At 42.1% G+C, this 17,548-nt stretch overlaps 1 protein-coding gene across 1 annotated transcript in view; it reads left to right on the top strand.

The window, feature by feature from the left end:
- ESYT3 (extended synaptotagmin 3) overlaps positions 1-17,548 on the top strand; it is a 45,754-nt gene that overhangs the window by 27,071 nt on the left and 1,135 nt on the right. The window contains exons 10-22 of the mRNA XM_081927858.1: positions 176-258; positions 1,438-1,486; positions 2,310-2,399; positions 2,811-2,873; positions 4,338-4,406; positions 5,431-5,496; positions 7,330-7,416; positions 7,759-7,908; positions 10,094-10,575; positions 11,751-11,849; positions 12,390-12,506; positions 13,267-13,293; positions 15,146-15,251. Coding sequence (XP_081783984.1) covers positions 176-258; positions 1,438-1,486; positions 2,310-2,399; positions 2,811-2,873; positions 4,338-4,406; positions 5,431-5,496; positions 7,330-7,416; positions 7,759-7,908; positions 10,094-10,575; positions 11,751-11,849; positions 12,390-12,506; positions 13,267-13,293; positions 15,146-15,251 — 1,488 coding nt within the window. The remainder of the gene's footprint in view (positions 1-175; positions 259-1,437; positions 1,487-2,309; positions 2,400-2,810; positions 2,874-4,337; positions 4,407-5,430; positions 5,497-7,329; positions 7,417-7,758; positions 7,909-10,093; positions 10,576-11,750; positions 11,850-12,389; positions 12,507-13,266; positions 13,294-15,145; positions 15,252-17,548) is intronic.

Below are 17,548 nucleotides of genomic sequence, written 5' to 3'. Positions count from 1 at the left end.
GAGGCATTTCGGCATCTTCCCCACTTCTGCAGGATTGTGCTTGGCAAACAGGAAAGTTCGCTTTCTGCCAGCTTCAGAATAATAGGAAGGCTTGCATTTGTGCAACTGCATTTCGAGAAAAATAGTTGTACAATATTCTGTTTCTTTAACACACACACTCTCTCTCCCCCTACAGTTTGTTGTTCATGAGATACCTGGCCAGGATCTAGAGGTAGACCTGTATGATGAAGATCCCGATAAAGATGACTTTCTGGGCAGGTGATGGATATAAATTTTCCTCTTTCTTTCTGCTTTATCTCTTTCTGCCGCTCTTGCAGCAAAAGAGCCAGTGCGATTAGTATTAAAAGAAAAGTGCTATGGTACAACCCTCCATGGGCTATACCATTTCTGAATTCAGGTGGGGAAAATGCAGATTGCAATACTTTCCTGCTTCAAAAGCATTCTGCCACCAACAGCTAGAGGGTAGAGAATAGTTAAATTCCTCCCCCTGACATGCTAGTTTGTTTGTTTTTATATACGTATATAAAAGTGTAAGGGAAAGCATTCTGACATACATTTGCTCTATCTGCATTCTGCAGTGGTATAGTCTCAGTACAGTTATACCTTTTCCTTTTTAAACACATTGGTAAGTTTAAAAGTAATATTTCATTCCTAGACAGGAGTAGCTTGGCAAACTACACTGAACAATTGCAAAGCCCTCTACATGGGGCTACCCTTGAGGTTGTTTCAGAAATTGCTGCTTGTGTACAATGCTGCAGCCTGGTACCCGCAAAATACATACTTTTCAATGCCCAGTAAAAACCATAAAATATGTATATTTGTGTGTACTTTTTGGAGTACAGGCAAAACTACATTGCAAAATTCAGAGAAGTGCATGATTTTTGCCAGGTGTTGCGTTTGAATCCACAAGCAGTCCAAACAAATTCCTCCTCCATCCCTACCTGAGACAAGGAACTCTTCATTGTCTGAGCCAGTTTTAATTCTAATGGATTGAGGGGGATGGACCTACCAATATATATATATATGGAGCAACTATCTCAGTTCTTGTTTGATTTAAGGAGCTCCCTCAAACCTTGCTGTTTCTGACTTCATTTTAAGGGATGCACAGCTTCCTGGTGAACAATAGATTATTAGAATCTGTAAGAGCCACTGGACACTTCTAAGGCAATGTAGCCACACAGCTGGAGATGGTGGGGAGGAGGCAAAATATTCCATGATACTTAAGGGATAGTTTTTCTGCACCTCTGTTCTGTGTGCATCTGTATTACTTTAGAACAGAGGGTTCTGTTGATCAAAAAGCACAACCCATTCATAATTGATGCAGGTGAGGAGATGTGAACACCAGGAACATCAATACATGTTCTGTTTATAACTCATAGAAGCAAGAAAAGATACTACAGTCCCTAAACATCTTATTCTTGTTCTGTCTTTTTACAGCTTGCTTATAAACCTTGCAGATGTGATGAAAGACAGAGTTGTTGATGAGGTAAAATGTGTTCTCACATTAACTCTTCATTTTATAATGTTTTTTGAAAGCGTGCAGATTTTGCAATAGGCTTTGAAGTTTTACGAAATTTTAATCATCCATAGGGATGATTTCAATCACCTTGAGTTCTCACGACTATCATCGAATATATTAAGTGTTTGAACAAAACAGCTGATGGAAGATTACAAAAGCTACAAAGAGTAGATCAACAAATAGGGTCTGACAAAAACTTTCTTAGGCAAAAGCCTATTTTATTAGATGCCTATAATTCTCTCTCTGTGTGTATGCACACACATATGCAAGTTGGGGGTGGGAACTGCTTTGAATACAACTTTAAACTGGGGTAAAAATACTGAAATCATAGCTCATATACTGCTAGCTGTAGGATGAACAATAAGTCATTTGAAGACTTATAATCTTGAGGCTCTTTTGACCCGAGAGCAATATGCTGATGTGTAAAAGGCAGGCAAGGAACACACGGACAGAAAGGTTGTTATACTGCAGTACCAAAGGACCATGACAGAAAAGTTTAAAGCTGCAGGTGCTTGTCAATTAATCGGGAGAATTAAGTACCCTATGTATTTTCAAGCTGGGTCTCTTTATTGGAGCAGAGTCTATTATGGACCTCACCATTCCAGCAATAAAAATGCAATTTAAGCACATCAAGGTTTTAAAGTGTACCTCGGATAGACTCAGCCCCATAAAGCACTAAAGATAAATGGCTGCTTCTGCCACTTCAGTTCCCCCTGGTGCACAATTCATGACACACTTGCAGGTTAATGTGCATTTATGACACTGATGTGCTTTTTCTTTCTTTACGAAGTGGTTCCCCTTAAGCAAGATTGCAAGTGGACATGTGCATTTAAAGGTTGAGTGGTTTTCTCTGGTCACCAATCAAGAGAAACTTTGCGAGGTGAGTGTTTCTGAGAGATCGGAGTCGGCCGAAGTGAGCTACTTGCCGCAAGTTGATTGAAAGGATCTAAGTTCCATTCTGTGCCTGTGTGTACTTTGCTAGCTACATAATTCAACCATTTCTTGTGGTGGCTGCATTTAAAACCCTTCCTTAGCTAAGGGCTAAGGAAGCCCTGTGCATTGACTGGACAGTCAATCAATGGCATGGACATTTGGGAAGTGGCTCATTGTCTGTTTAGGGCAAGGCTGCAGCTTGTGGTCAACTCATGTTAGTATTTGCATCCAGATTGTTCCCCTGCCCAGCCACATGGCAGATGAATAGTAACAGTAACTCTGTTCGCAAGACCACCTTTGCATGTGAGGATATCAAAAAAGCTCTTGTCTTATTTTGGATTTCATTTCCCTCCCACAGGACAAGAATGGTTTTGCCACAGCAATTCTCATTGTGTATTTGGACAGGGCTTTCAATCTTCCTGTGAGTAAACTGATGGAACAACACTTTTAAACTGTCCAGCTGCACACAATCCAATTGTTAGTGTCTGCATGCTCATGATGCAGAGGCAGAGATGGAGGACCTATGGGCCTCTAGATGTGGTTGGATACCAATTGTCATTTGGCCCAGGGATGGTTGGAGTTGCTGTTCAACAACACCTGGGCAGCCACAGTTCCCCATTTCTGGTGTGCACCGAATGCTGCTGCTTTGGTGCTAAGCATCCCAGTTTGGCTGAGATAATAATTGTGTTATCTGGAAACTAGTATCCACAACTTTGCTAATGCCTTCCAAGTTCTGAAAACTTCTATTTCAGAAAGGAGGTGAATGGCGAGTATACAAATCTGTGACTTCCAAAACTGAACTGATGGGTTTTTAAAAATAAAAGCAGAAGTTGAGATTTCAAACAACAAAATGAATAAAACCAAGCATTCTGCGAAGGCTCCACGAGGGAGGGGTTCACCTGTTTAGGGGATGGAGTGAGGGAAGAAAAGTTCAGAATTTAGCTGGCTGAAAAGTCTTCCCTCCCTAGAATGGAACGATCTGTCAGCTTCAGTTCTTTCAGTTTCACCTTTTTACAGTCTTAAATTCAGTTCTCCACACTTCTGCAGATGTTTGTGATTAAAAAAAAAATCATAAAATTCTTATGCAGATTTCCCCTAATAACATGCCTTATGCATTTTCACTAATATATTCATTTTATGGACCTCTTTACCCGATGTGTTATGTTGGCAAACATCGTTTGGTAGGAAAACTGCACCTCAAAATTCCAAGGAGTGCAACTTTTGAAGGCTAGCTGCATTTCAGTTCTCATGTTGTTTCAGAAAATGCAAATTTGAAAGTTTCACCTTTAAATGCAAACTGAATTGAATTCCTTGTCTGTTGCTAGATTTGAGATTAAGCCCTTGTTCACAATTATGTATGTATGCTGCTAATCTACTTTCAGTAAAATTAGCTTCTGACCCATGTTAGCCTTAGAACTGAAAACAAAGCAAAAACAGCCTTTGTTTTTGAGAAGGAAGCAAGGACTTCTTTTCCTGCTAGGTGATTTGCTATTTTCTGGGATTCCCTTTGCTGGCAGCAATATCCTGTTCTTTTCTTCTTATGTGTCCATAGCCTAATCCTATACTACTTCTGTTTGTTACGAGGATCTATACCTTGCCTGTCAATCAGATTTCAAGGGTGTCTTCCAAAATCCGAAAACATAATAAAAACAAACATGTATATTCTTTAAAACACAGCAGAATAATAAGAGCAGCATAAAACCTAAGAGCCAGGATAAAAACAGACCAGCTTTGATGGAAGGCCTGAGAAGGAAAATATCCTTGGTGCTGAAATGACAAGAAGGTTGACTCTTGGTGAGCCTACCTGGGGCAAGCAATCAACTGCTGCTGTATGACACCTAACTTTTGTTTTTGTATTCCTTCCTAAATATCTTCCCTAATACAGAAAAATCAGTTTGAATATTACAATGGTGACTGTGGAGCAAAGAAATATAGAAAAGACAGATACATCAAGGTAAATGCTTCAGAATCCTCTGTGTCTCAAAAGGGGCACACGTGCTGAACCAGCCTGCTGAATGGATGCCATGGCTAAAACCCTAAAATAAGTTGCATCTACGGGGTTAATGTTTGTTTCTCAATGGTATGTCAGTTTCCCGTACCAAAAGGAAGAACAGAGACACTGTAGTTGATGGTGCAGGTGCGGCTAAACTGGTGAGCAGCATGTAGGAGGAATGTTTAAGTCAAGATTACGCAAGGCACAAGACATTCATAGCACTTACCTATGATCAATGGAGCCCAGTAAAAAACATGCATGGTCTCTGCTTCCATGCATTCAAAAGCATGTTTCTAGCCCTTGTGGTGCTACAAGAGCAAGTTTTTATTTCAAAAACTTAGCCATTGTTATTTTTGGACCAGCCCTGATCCAATAGTTATTGGTTATTCCTATTATTAGTTTTCCCAGCTACTGGACCACCTCTAGCAAGACCATAATTATCTAGTCATAAATGGTGCTGCATCTGTCATTGTAATGCAAACTTGAATTGTGTTTGACATATTTGGCAGCTTGGTTGTAGCCTTCTGATTTATACTTGCCGTGTGGCTGTTTTGTGCTTCAGCTACAATGGATGAACTCGACAGTCTTGTATTGCAAGAGCAGCAGCAGCAATTGCTGCTGACCCCTGTGAGGTTATCTTTACCATATAATGCCCAAATTCTAGCTCCAAACATGTATGGCTTAACTCCACTCAGTGAAATAAATGCAGGGTGTAACACTGTATTGCATTGCATTTTGTGGAGAATGTACTGGGGAAACCCAGCCAGATGGGCGGGATATAAATAATAAATTATTATTAATAATTATTACTGTTTTAATTATTAAAGTTCTGCTCAGAACAGGGTTCCTGTCCCTTCCCAGAACTTGCAGAACTCCCAGTTTTTAATACCTAACATCAGCCTCCCTGTTCAATACACCTCCTTGTCTTTTGGAATTCATGATGCTATTGACACTGTCTTTTCTTTCAAAAATTTAATTAATAAAGAAGATGGAACGCGAACCTTCTTCCTTTGTCCTACTCACAGTGGGCAACAAAACTCATAGAAGCAAGGTAAGGGGTGTAAGAATTACTGTTTTTTTGTTTTAAAAAACTTGAATGGACAATTGTCTTCATGGGGCATGTGTGGTTTTCCAGTAGCAATGTCATATCTTGGATACATGTGTACCTTCTTGGATAATTAAAAAGCAACACTTTGGTGTTTTGTAGGTGCTGCTCCAATGAAATATCTGTGGTGTGATGTCCTGTCCCCACTTACTGGGTGGAAGTGACTGCATTGCTTGGGCTGGTGGGAATAGTTACACAGCTGTGTTGTAAATATTTATTTTGTACTGTATGTGGTAGGGTGGGCCCTCTTTTAAGAGCATACAGCCAACATGAAGGGTTTTTTTGTTTTTTTAACAAAGAGACATTCTGACTAAAAAATAAATAAATAGCTAATATTCTTGAAATGACAAGAGTCATATTTTGGAACTAAAATTAGCACACTGGGCTATTTTTGAATCCACCAGTAACTTTTTACGGGAATCTTTTTAGATGATCGGACCAAAAGGCCAACCAGGTGGCTCTGAGAATCCCATAGCAGCGTTTGAACAATAACAGTGTTGGTCAAAATAGCCAAACCTGTGGTGTTTGTGTTGTTATATTCTATAACTGTCGCCATTGAGTTGCTACCTTTGGGCAGGGTTTTGCTTTCTCAGAAACAACTGGGGAAAGTTTGAGATCCCCCTTGAGTAAGGTGAAGGCAACTGGACTGTAACAAATGAGGGGCAATTTGTCTGTTTTTGTTGCATTAAAAACTGCTAGTATGGAAAAGTCTTGAATATAATGCATTGTGTCGTATTAATATAGTTGGGCACTCTGATTACAAAATGGATGCTACACCCCTTCCCAAAAATTCATTTCTTAAGTGTACGTCTGCTCCAGCTGTTTTTCTTGGGCTATGTCCTGAGAGCCAGTGATGCAACTGAGTGCAAATGAATACATCCATAGCGAGGCACTTGGTTTTCCCACAGTGTTCCTGCTATGTCAGTGCAGGCATTGCATTAAGAATAATTGCCTACGGTAAGCTTGAAGCTTGACATGACTGCAGCAATCTTCCTCTTTACTCATGAGGAAGCCTGCTAGCACACAGGTACTTTGGCTTGCCATTTCAACTAGCTAACTGAAGCCACCGGCAATGAATCTGTTGGAGAGGGAGGAGTCTGGGCTGTTCTTTCAAACCTTGAGCTCTTCTTCGTAGCTGCTTCTACTGTGGTCAGTTATTGCGCCCTAAGCAGGCGGTGGAGGGGGAATACTTTCTCTTGTTCCACATTGAGCTCCAGCTTTAATTGATCTAGGCTGACTGGATCGGCTGCTAGCCTATTTATGGTGTGGTTTTCAAAACCTGCTGCAACAAGCAGCAGAGAACTCCCTTTCCATACAGGTGCAAACTGTGGCTACTTCTATAGAGTTTCGGTTACAATCAATTATAACTCAGCTGGCGTATTTCAGCATTAACATTCATCAGATCATGTGGGGGGAGTCTACAGGGCACCTAACTGGTTCTGTGTGTTTATTTGTCTGACTTAAAGAAAGTGAACTGGGTAAGAGGATTTTTAAGGGTTGGGTTTTGTCCCTTTGGGGTAAGAAGGTAGTGCTTAAGACAGGGAAACCTATACATCCCTGAAAACATGTTCCGTTGAAGTCAGTGGAACTGTCTTCTGAATTGGTATACTGTCCTGTAAACCTCCTGCTCTTCAGTTTCTAGCAGAGTAAGACTATGTGCGGCTACTTGGGAGTATGTCCCATTGAATGGGGCCTTCTCTCAGCTAGGTTGGGAATAATTGTTGGTCAAGTGTTCTGTAGCTAATGTGTGGATGTCGTTCTTTCTCTCTTACCCTTCAGACCTGTAATTTCACTAAGGATCCTGCATGGGGCCAGGCCTTCACATTCTTCGTCCACAGCGCTCCATCGCAGTCTCTTCATCTGGAGGTCAGTTGGCCTTCTCTTGCTTTATGAGCATGTGGCACAACATGAGCTCATGCTTAATGGGTCTTTGACCGAATAATAATAATTGGCACGGGTTTCTGCTCTGTATACATGTGCTCTTGTGTATATAAGCTCCTGTTGAATCGGGTCAGTGGCCCACCTAGTCCAGGTTCCTCTTCTCTCAGACCAATCAGATGCTTGTGGGAAACCGGCAAGCAGGACTCAAGCACAAGAGCACCCTCTCCCTTCCTGCAGTTTTCAACAACTGGTAAAAGGATTAAAACATTGTTGGAACTAACTCATCATACCTCACCAGACTGTCTTGTTTGCTTCCGCCCCCTCTAGATAAAAGATAAGGACCGGGAGAATGCCCTGGGGACCTTTGTGTTATCGCTTGGCAACTTACTAAAAAATCCTGATATGACACTTGAACAGAACTTTCAACTGGATCACTCTGGTGTGGACAGCTCTATTAAGCTGAAAGTTGTGTTGAGGGTAAGTTTAAGGTTCTGCATCTATCTTCCCCCTCCTCACTTCTCTGTTGTATCTCTTCCTGTAGGAACTTGTTGTGCTTTCCTGAAACTAATTAATTTTCTGCAGTGGCTGTCAGGAATCTCTCTGTTTACATCCTAAGATACATTGCTTCAGACTTCATAAACGGGTGATTAATTGACATGGGGTACGATGAGTTCTGTCTTGTAGAACTATACTGAAACCAAACTTACTTCATGTATAGATTTGTGCTCTGTGCCAAGTTGATATGAATTCAAATCCATCAGAAGCGTGTACAACAAGCTCTTGATCTCTACACCGGATGAATCTATTAAATTATGTGGGTGGAATGTTTGGAAGGTATACCTAGAAGGGGGCATGTTAGAAGCCCCTTTATGGGTCCTGTAGGAAACTTCCTTCTAGAAACCCCGCTTCCTCCCAAAGAGGTAATTGGGTAGGTCTTGGGTGTCCATATTGATATGCAAGCAATAGTCCTAGATAAGCAGTCTGGTTTTCAATTCTTGTTTTTATCTTCAAACCACCTTGCTGCAGGAAAAGGTGTGGTATAAATAAATAAATAAATAAATAATACTGCTACATTTGAAAACCAGTTAAAACAAGTAACTTGATTAGAATGCTGAATATTTATCAGATTGTGGGATTATGAGTTAGTTTACCCATCACAGAGTTACAGTTCCCAGTCACCCTTAACAAACTACAGTGCCCAGAATTCTTTGAGGGAAAGAACGTTCTTTAAAGGTATAGTGTGTAAGCAGTCTCAGACCAGTCCTCACTAGTCTCTGTGCTGCCCTTGTAGAATTCAGCAAGGAAGAAGATGGGGGCAAGGCTAGAATTAGTTGTCTCTGCTTGTCATTGGCTCTGGCTACTATTTGGCTTCCTGCCCTGTCAGTCCCAAAGGACACTAGCCACCACTGCCAAGGTCAAGCGTGTCATGGGTACCACATGCCTGGCTTAAATTTATTATTTCCAAAGGCCAAATAATAATAGGAGGTGGGGATTAATATTGTGGCCAATGCAAAATAAAAGCCTAAAAAGCTGCTTGGTTAGGAGCGGCTGGAGCATTTCAGTCAAAAGCATGATAATATCTTACCTTGAATTCAACAACAATTAGTACTTACCTACTTTGTTTTCCATGTTCTACAAATGGGATACGAGGATTTCCAAAAGCACCCAGGTGGTTTAGAACAGAGTTCCCTTCAATTTTCAAAATAATGACCTCAAGCACATGCCATACTCTGATGCAGATGGATGCTTTGTATTCTTCCCCAAGACAGATCAGCAACTGGGGAATTGACTTGAAAGGCAACAGCACTTAAACACCTGCGGTCCAATTGTGTATCTGTTTTAACTGCACACACTCAGTGGTGTTAAGGAAATGTTTAAAATGTTCTCTCCTTCGTACCTAACAAGAGAATATTTGCTGTTCCTACATATTTTACGGTTAGGGTCATGCCCCTAGTTTTCCTGATTTCTAGGCTCATTCCAGAGGGCAAGCTCCTCCTCCTTGTCTCATGCAACTAAGAGAGAAAAAAATGCATATATGTGCATGAGAGAGAGAGAGAGAGAGAGAGAGAGAGAGAGAGAGAGAGAGAGAGAACGAACTTTTCCCACTGTGAATTTGGAGCACTTTAGACGTATCCTTTGTTAGTGGAAGACAAAACTACTTCCTTTTTTAATTTTTAATTAATTTATTTGGTTTTGCAGATTAAAAATTTACAGTCACATATCCAACATACAACATAAAAACAAGATTCCAAGGAATCTCTTGGACTTCCTTCCTCCCCTTAGTGGGTCCTATTCTTAATCATTTCCTCCTGCATCTTTTATGATAATCCAAATCTTTTACATCTCCATTGTGTCCAAAATTCACCATTAAACTACAAGTGATATTCCAATCCTACTAACGATTTTAACTGTTTACAATGGTTTTTAAGATAAGTTATAAATTTTCCCCATTCCTTATTAAAGTTTTGGTCTTCCTGATTTCTGATTCTTCCGGTCATTTTAGCCATTGGAGCATAATCCATCAACTTGATCTGAAGATAAAGTCCCTACCAGAGAAGAATGGCAGATCAAGTTGACAAAACTCTACTTCCTTGTCCAGCGCCTCTTAATGTTGGTTATGACCATGTTGTTTACTCTTTCTTTCCCCCCATTTTCTTTTCAGGCTTTGGACATACAGCAGTGTGATCCAGAAAGTACCTATACTGGGGTTAATGCCTCGAAGCAAGTTCCCATCCCTGCCACTGAGCAGGATGAACCCAAAGGCAAGACACATTTGTCACCTCCTCCTCTGCCGCCGCCGCCTCCTCCACCACCACCAAAAGTAGAAGTGCCCAAAGCACCCCAGGAGAGGAGCAGCGACTTAGGCCTGCCTGACCCCCAAGGTGACCGACGCGAGAGCAATGCTAACCTAAATGTAAATGAGAAATTGGCAGGGCCTATTGTGATAGAGGCAGTGGCTGGAATTAATGAGCAAGCCGGCACAGGCGGCTTGCGCCCCAAATCCTTGACACCTGCGCAGACCATCCCAGCACGCCGTATGCTGCCAGCCCTGCGGAGACTCCAGGTTGCCCCCAGCATTGCGTCTCTGGGCTCAATATCCGCTTCCAACTTTGATGTAACTTGCAGCAATCTGGATCTCAATAAGTAAGTCTGCCTCGGTGTGAATTTTTGCCCAAACTGAGCATGAGCTGTACGCTTGTTTCTGCACACATTTGGAAAATAAAAGACCCGCTTGCAGATGCTAATCTTCTAAGCTAGCATTACTGTGGCTATTTCCTGTTGTTCATGGTACTGAGAAAGGGGCAAGAGGAACTCCTTAAGGCAGATTAGTTTGTTTTAGAGGGTGTTTGTTTTGAGACTTGCGTTACCTTCAAGGTACATAAGTGTTCCTGTGTTCTCTAAGCATGTTCCAAGATAAAGGTGTGTTTGTGACACTGGGGTGCCTCATGCAAAACTTTTGCAGCACCCACAACATTGTCAGAATGTCAGCCCATTCCCAGGAAAATCCAGGAAATTAAAGAAATAACAAAAACAAAAACTTGTCTCCAATGACCTATCTTCAATACTTCAGTGACCTAATTAGAATTCCCTCTGGAATCACCCAAAATCTGTGGGATATTTCTCAGGATATGCATTTAGATCAGAGCAACACAACATGTGTTATAAGTTCAGTGAAGTGCAGCAGGAAAGGAAGGGATGCACTTCCACTTGTCTCACCACTTTCCCTGGGAGAAACCAACTCTTTCCTTGGGTTTTTCGCAAATCGACATTTGCTCTGATTCCACAGTAAAGAGTGGGTTTTCCTGGGGAAAGTGGCAGAACAAATGGAAAACCTCTCAGACCATGCTTTCTAGGCACAGGGCAAGCAAAAGTGTGTGCAAGGGCTTGGAAAGGCTAGCAGTCAGCACACAGACCCCATAGAAATAAAGTCACAGCCCTCAGGTTAGATGCCTGTAGCTGCTCCTGGGAAGCTGACCTACCTTCTACTTTCTGCTGGGATTCCAGGTCTCTTTGATGGAAGGCTCTTTGTACTTCATGTTTAGCATCTATACTACTGTGACAGTTTTTTCTGATTTGAATAGTTTTCAGAACACACCTCAAGGTGAAAGGGACCCCCGAGAGGGCCAAGAGATGCTGGAATCAAATACATCTTCCTTGGCACAGAGAATTCCTTCTCTTGGGAATGGCTTATAGTTGGTTTAGCTTATGGGGATGAGATATACTAGTGTGAGTTAGTAGGGATCTTAGTTACGCAGCATGTGTTCAGCTTCTGGAGGAGGTTTTGTTTGTTTGTTTAAATGTAATTCATTATCTTGCAGTGGGACACTTTATGATGGAATGCCCCTGGGAGAGATTCATCTCACTGTGCGTTATGCATCCCTACGGCAGTCTCTTATCGTGCTGGTCAATGCATGCAGGTAACCCCTGAGAGAGCTGTTTCTCTTTGTCTTCTGTGATTGATATTGTTTAGGGCTTGATTTTTGGTATGCACAATTTTCTGCTGTAGACACAACCAGGATGTGCTACATAGGTGTGCTCACATTTTCAAACATCCTGTTACATCCTTCTAATATGGAGTGGATCACATGCAGCTACGAACATGGTCTTGCTGGCTGTCTTACCAGTCTGCCACCCATTGACCCCGTCCCTCCCGCCCAGGTCCAGCCACTTCATTTGGTAATGGGTCTTTATTGTAGACCGCATGCTTTGTACTGAAGTGACAAGCCTGGCTGTGCCCAATCACTGCCTGGCTTCAAGCACTGTATTAGCAGCAGCCCTATCTACAGAAAAGCTTGGGAGGCACAGATTCCTCTTACTTCTTAATCTGCTTTTCTCACAACTTCTTCAGATGCAGGAAAAACAAGTGTGGGCACACCCATACACACAATCCTAACACACCATAGATAAGCATTTTTTCCACCTGTTAATCCTAAGGATGGTATCTCATTTCCCAAAAGGAATTTAACGCCCTGCTCTCAGCAAGGAGCACATCCCTATGTCCGCATCTACTTACTCCCGGACAAAAGATGGGTAATGCGAAGAAGAACTACTGTCAAGAAAAGAACTCTGAATCCTCACTGTCACGGCCACCCAGGACTGGTCCCAGCTCACAAGAGACCTCACTCCGTTGCAGCTTATTTACAGGAAAAGTTTATTGAAGATTTCTGCTTCTCATACAGTTCAGCATTGTGGCCGTACGTCTGCCACGTTAGACCGCTGAAGTCCCCTCTGACTCCTCCCCTCTTCCGCACCAACTTAATAGCCTGGCTCTAGACCACCTCTTCCTCTCCTTTCTTTTCCGCAGGGTCTTCCTGCCCCCCTGGGTTCCCTCTCTCCGTGACTCGCCTGAGGCTGAATCCTCTGCCGCCTCTTCCCCCCTCTTTCTGGCTTTAGGGCCGGGCTCCTCCCCTGAGCTCTCTCCACTTCCGCGCGCCTCTACGTTTGAACTTGGCGCGCGTACGTTGCTGCTGACCTTTCTTTCGACCGCTACACCACCCCCTGCTCTGCTCTCCACCCTTTCCGGCTGAACACCCTGCTCCAACCCCCTCTCTCTGTTCTCTCCTAATCCTGCTCCCTCCGAGAGACTGACAACTCCACCCCCTTTACTCCGTTCCGGCTGAGACGTCTCTTGCTTCCTCTGTCTTCCACTGGGCTCCTCTCCGCTTCTCCCTTCTCCTCCCCTTTGCTTGATTAAGGTAACCCCCTTTTGAGAATCCTCTGACTCGCTGCTCAGACTCGTGGATTCCCTCAGAATTCCATCATCTTCTTCCTCATCCTTCTGCCCCTCCTCCCACTCGCTCTCCGTCTCCTCTGTCATCTCCTCCTCTCTCCCAGAAACCCTGACACTCACTATGATGAAAAGTAAGTAAAACCTGGAAGGAATTTTCTTGTCAAGACCCTGTGTGTTTTACCTGCTGTTTATTTGCCAGAAATGTGCAGTTGCACTGAAACCTTTAAATATGTCATTGGCTAAAGCTATGCCTTTACTGGGAGAACTGGATGTGGCAGTCTGTCATTGTTTGGGTGAAAATGTTGTAAGAGAAGAGCAGTTTCTTTTAATATTTTAATGTTGTATTTTAATTTTGTTTTTAAGTTGTAATCATTCAACTTGTTTTTATTATTGCTTGTAAGCAGCTCTGAGCCCGGCCTTGGCTGGGGAGGGCAGGGTAGAAATAAAAATTATTATTATTATTATTATTACCGGTATCTTCTTTCCCTCTTTGGTTTTGCTCACTTTTTTGAAGCTTTTTTACATCTGCTGTAGGAAGGTGCTTTTAAAAAATTACCTGATTTCTAGATCTTCTGGTGTGGTACATAGAACCTGTGTATACAGTATCTGAAATAACCAGAATTTTGTTATTTTGTTTACGTGCGAAGAGGAGTAGCATGCCTCCAAAATCCTGCACATCACAATTTTTAAGTGAACAATAATCTGACCCTGGCTTGGATCCCAGCTAGCCATCTGTGAACAGAAGGGCTACGTTCATTCATGGGCAGGACTGGGATTCAGCAGAGGATTATTTCAGGAATAAGGCAAATTTTATTTCTCCCAGCTCCCTCTCCTGCTCTAGAGGGATCCCCTTTAACCCTCCAGAGCAGATCTGCGAGGGAGCACAAAGAATCTGAAAAATGTATTTCTAGCCTTCACATAATTAAAACTGTATCATTTAAAAACATTCCTACAAGTGGAAACCTCATTAGGATCCAAACCAAATGACCCCCGTCATCTAATATTAAAGCAAGTCTGCTCAGCTCAAACAGAGAAAATATGAACCCTCCTCTGTATATCAGCTTCCCTCTTCTGAGAAAGACTTGCTTTCATGATCCTGAATGCTTAATGGGTAAGCAACGTGTGCTGAAAGCAGAGGATAAATTGATCTGCCTTAGGCTTTTGTCAGAAGCCTGCCACTGGGCAGACTGAGCTATGTCCATGGCCCCTGAGCAGCTGGGTATCTTCAGCTCTGAGCATGAGATTACAGCACACACAGCAGGAAAAGGTTATCTGTCTAGAGTTGGGATGGGGAACCTTTAGCCCTCCAGCTGTTGCTGAACTACATTTCCCATCACCCCTGACCATGCTGCCTGGGATTAACGGGCCTTGGGAGTCCAGCAAGTGACAAGCCATAGGTTCTGCACACCTGGTTTAGAGGTAACAAGGAGATGGTCCACTTCCATCAGATCACTGAGTGCCTCTGAAATGGAGTGATCTTTGTTTTGCATGAAGTGCCCAGAAGGGTCAAAAGTAGCACTGGCCTGCAGTGTGTACACACACACACACAATCTTAATGTTTCAGTTTGTGGGTAAAAAGTGAAAATCTGATATTCTAGTACCACACCCCCTAATTGTGGTCTCTGAAATAGGGGATGAAGGTGGTTTCAGATCAACCCGGGCTTCAGAAAACATAATGCTTTTGTAATTGTTATCTATTTTTAAAAATCATTAAAACATTTTTTAAAAATCATGCTTCCCACTGTGCAAAGACCAGTGAGGGAAGTAGTTATTTAGTTTTTCGTAAAATTTATATACCACTTGATTGTGTGGTCAAACTGTCTCATCCATTCATCTAATCTCAATGATGCAAACATTTGGAGGCTAAGAATGTCTTGCTTATCAGAAGCAATGTTTTCAATTAATTTACAAAGTTTTAACCTCTTTGTCGTATTGTGTCCAGTGCCTATTCAGCATTTACGCATTTCCTGTCTCTACTTCTAGGTTTGAATTTTTTGACACTCTGGAAGACATCAAGAAACGAGCCTTAGACATTGCAGTGAAAAACAGACGGCGATTTATTTCACATGAAAGGAAGGAGCTTGGAAAGGTATGGCACTGCTTTCAAAAGTTAAGACCATGAGGGCAAGTAAGCTGGTGAAATTGATTGCATGGCAGAAAGATTAAATATACTTCCAGTTGACTTCCGGGTTGACGCGATCGGTTTAATGGCGGATTCCCTCCGAGCTCCGGAGGGAATCGGCTCCATCGAGGACGGGTCTTGCCGCGCCGGCGACGCGGGGGCCCTTAGAAACCACAGGTGCTGATACCTGTGGACCTGGTGACTCGGTGGGCACCTTAAGCGCCCTCCTTGACAGTCGAAGAGCCTTTTTAAAGGCTGCGGAGAAGGTCTGAGGAGCGGCGTGGTGCTGAGAGTAGACCGCTGCCTCGGTGGAGCGAAGCCGCAAGCCATTGCCGGAGAGCATCAACTTTCTTCCTGACATTTGGACTGAAACAAACACCCTCGTGAGTAAAACGAAATTTGGATTTTAAAAGAAATTAACTCCTTTAATTTGGCGAACGGAGGGGCTGTGTCAAAAGGAAGTCCGCACCCCCCCCCCCTGCATGCACGATCTGAAGCAAGGAGCGAAAGCCTAAGATCGGATTAAAAAGATCTTTTTTTTGTCTTTTGGGACTGATAAAAGATTCCATCGATTTGTGAAAATAAGCTTTTTTCTGTCTTTTCAAGTTGTGCTGGAGGAAGAGGTGTATTTGGGAAAATTTTTGGGAACCCCCACCCGGGATCCGGGAGTGTCCCGCATTAGCCTAGCCTGAAAGAAAGGGAGTTTGACAGCTGTCATCTGAGCTGTCAAACAGCGGAATCAAGATAAGAACTGTATCTTTATATCTCTCTGATCCAAAGGTGTTACATTTAACCAGAAGTGGCTGGAAATTAAGTAACAACAAGTAATAACAAAGTAATAGACTGTTGGTAAAGGGAAAAAAAAATGGTAATCCCCTTAGGGGAAACCAGAGACATTACAATGGCTGCAGAAGGAAAATTACAAAGAGAAATAGAGAGAGCCCTTTGTTTTGTGGGAATTCTACAGGAGCAAGAGATAGCTATGGACAAACAGCTCGCGGCTTTGATTTCAAAAACAAGCAACTCTATTGATGAAACTGAGGATTTGACCTTGAAAGATTCTGCAGCTGAACTGGAAAAAGTTTCTTTGAAGTTGGAGGACAAGGAGTCTGGAGGGCAAAAAGTACAGGAACAGGACTTCATGCAGCAAGGGGACAGAGAAGTTTATTGGATTATGGATTTTGAAAAGAGAAAAGTAAAGGAGGAAGTTTTTGGACACTATAGATGGGAAGCTGAAATAATGAAGAAATACAACTGGGACTTCCTCCTCTTTTCTGGCATTGGTGAACGTGATTTAAGGGAACATCTGGCAGAACCCCTGCAGCAAGTCTTTTCAACTAGGATTGACCGGAGAGAAGGTGAAGAGACCGCATTAGATATCCCTCGAGACCTGAAGACCAATAAGAAGGACTATCAACAAAACAGGCAGAGAGAGACTCAAATGGTGTTAGAGGCCTCAGATGTGAGGAATCCGGGCTAGGAGTTTTATAAGAGGGCAGATATCTAGGAAGGGACAGATATCCGGACAAGGAGGGAGGGGGAAAATAGAAAGTTTTAAAACTAGTTTATGACTTTTGGGTTTTATAATTTTGACTTATATTTTAATATGAAAATGGGGAAATCCATGGTATAAGAACCTCGATCGATCTTAGAAAAAGAATTTAAGGTATATAAGAAAATGGGATAAATAAGTTGGGCCTAATAAAGGGAATTAAGTTTAAATATAATAAGAAGAGGTTTAAGGAATGAAACAAGAACTTGCTGAATTAAGTTTGAAATTTGGGATGCATGGGTGGGGGTGGGGGGAAGTCAATGAAAGAGGGTTATGAAAGAATCTATTTGTGTTTATTTCTCTCTTTTTTTCTTTTTCTTTTTTCTCCTTATCTTTCTACTTTTTCTTTTCTTCGTTCTTTTTTTGCTCTGTATTAAAATTTGAAAATTCAATAAAAATTATATTAAAAAAAAAAAATTAAATATACTTCCAGTTGTGCCCCCTTTCTCACAACTTCTATTGCGTTCTTAAGAGAGAAATCTCCTGAACCCAACTAATCAAGCATTTGCTGCTATATTCAAAATTCTGGTGCTGTCACAACATCCTCTCTGCATTAAAGAGCACACCTGCATTCCAAGGATGGTTATAACTCAATAAAAACTTGCTTGCAGGTTCTATGCCTGGTAATCATCTCTACTTATTTTTGAACCATTTATCTGTAATTCAGACAGTTAATGAAAATACACAAACAAGTTATTTGAAATATCTTTTA

This window comes from Podarcis melisellensis (genome assembly GCF_964234715.1).
Source record: "Podarcis melisellensis genome assembly, chromosome: 1".
NCBI lineage: Eukaryota > Metazoa > Chordata > Lepidosauria > Squamata > Lacertidae > Podarcis > Podarcis melisellensis.
Note: the sequence above shows the minus strand (reverse complement) of the source record. Positions and strands in the feature narration are given on the sequence as shown.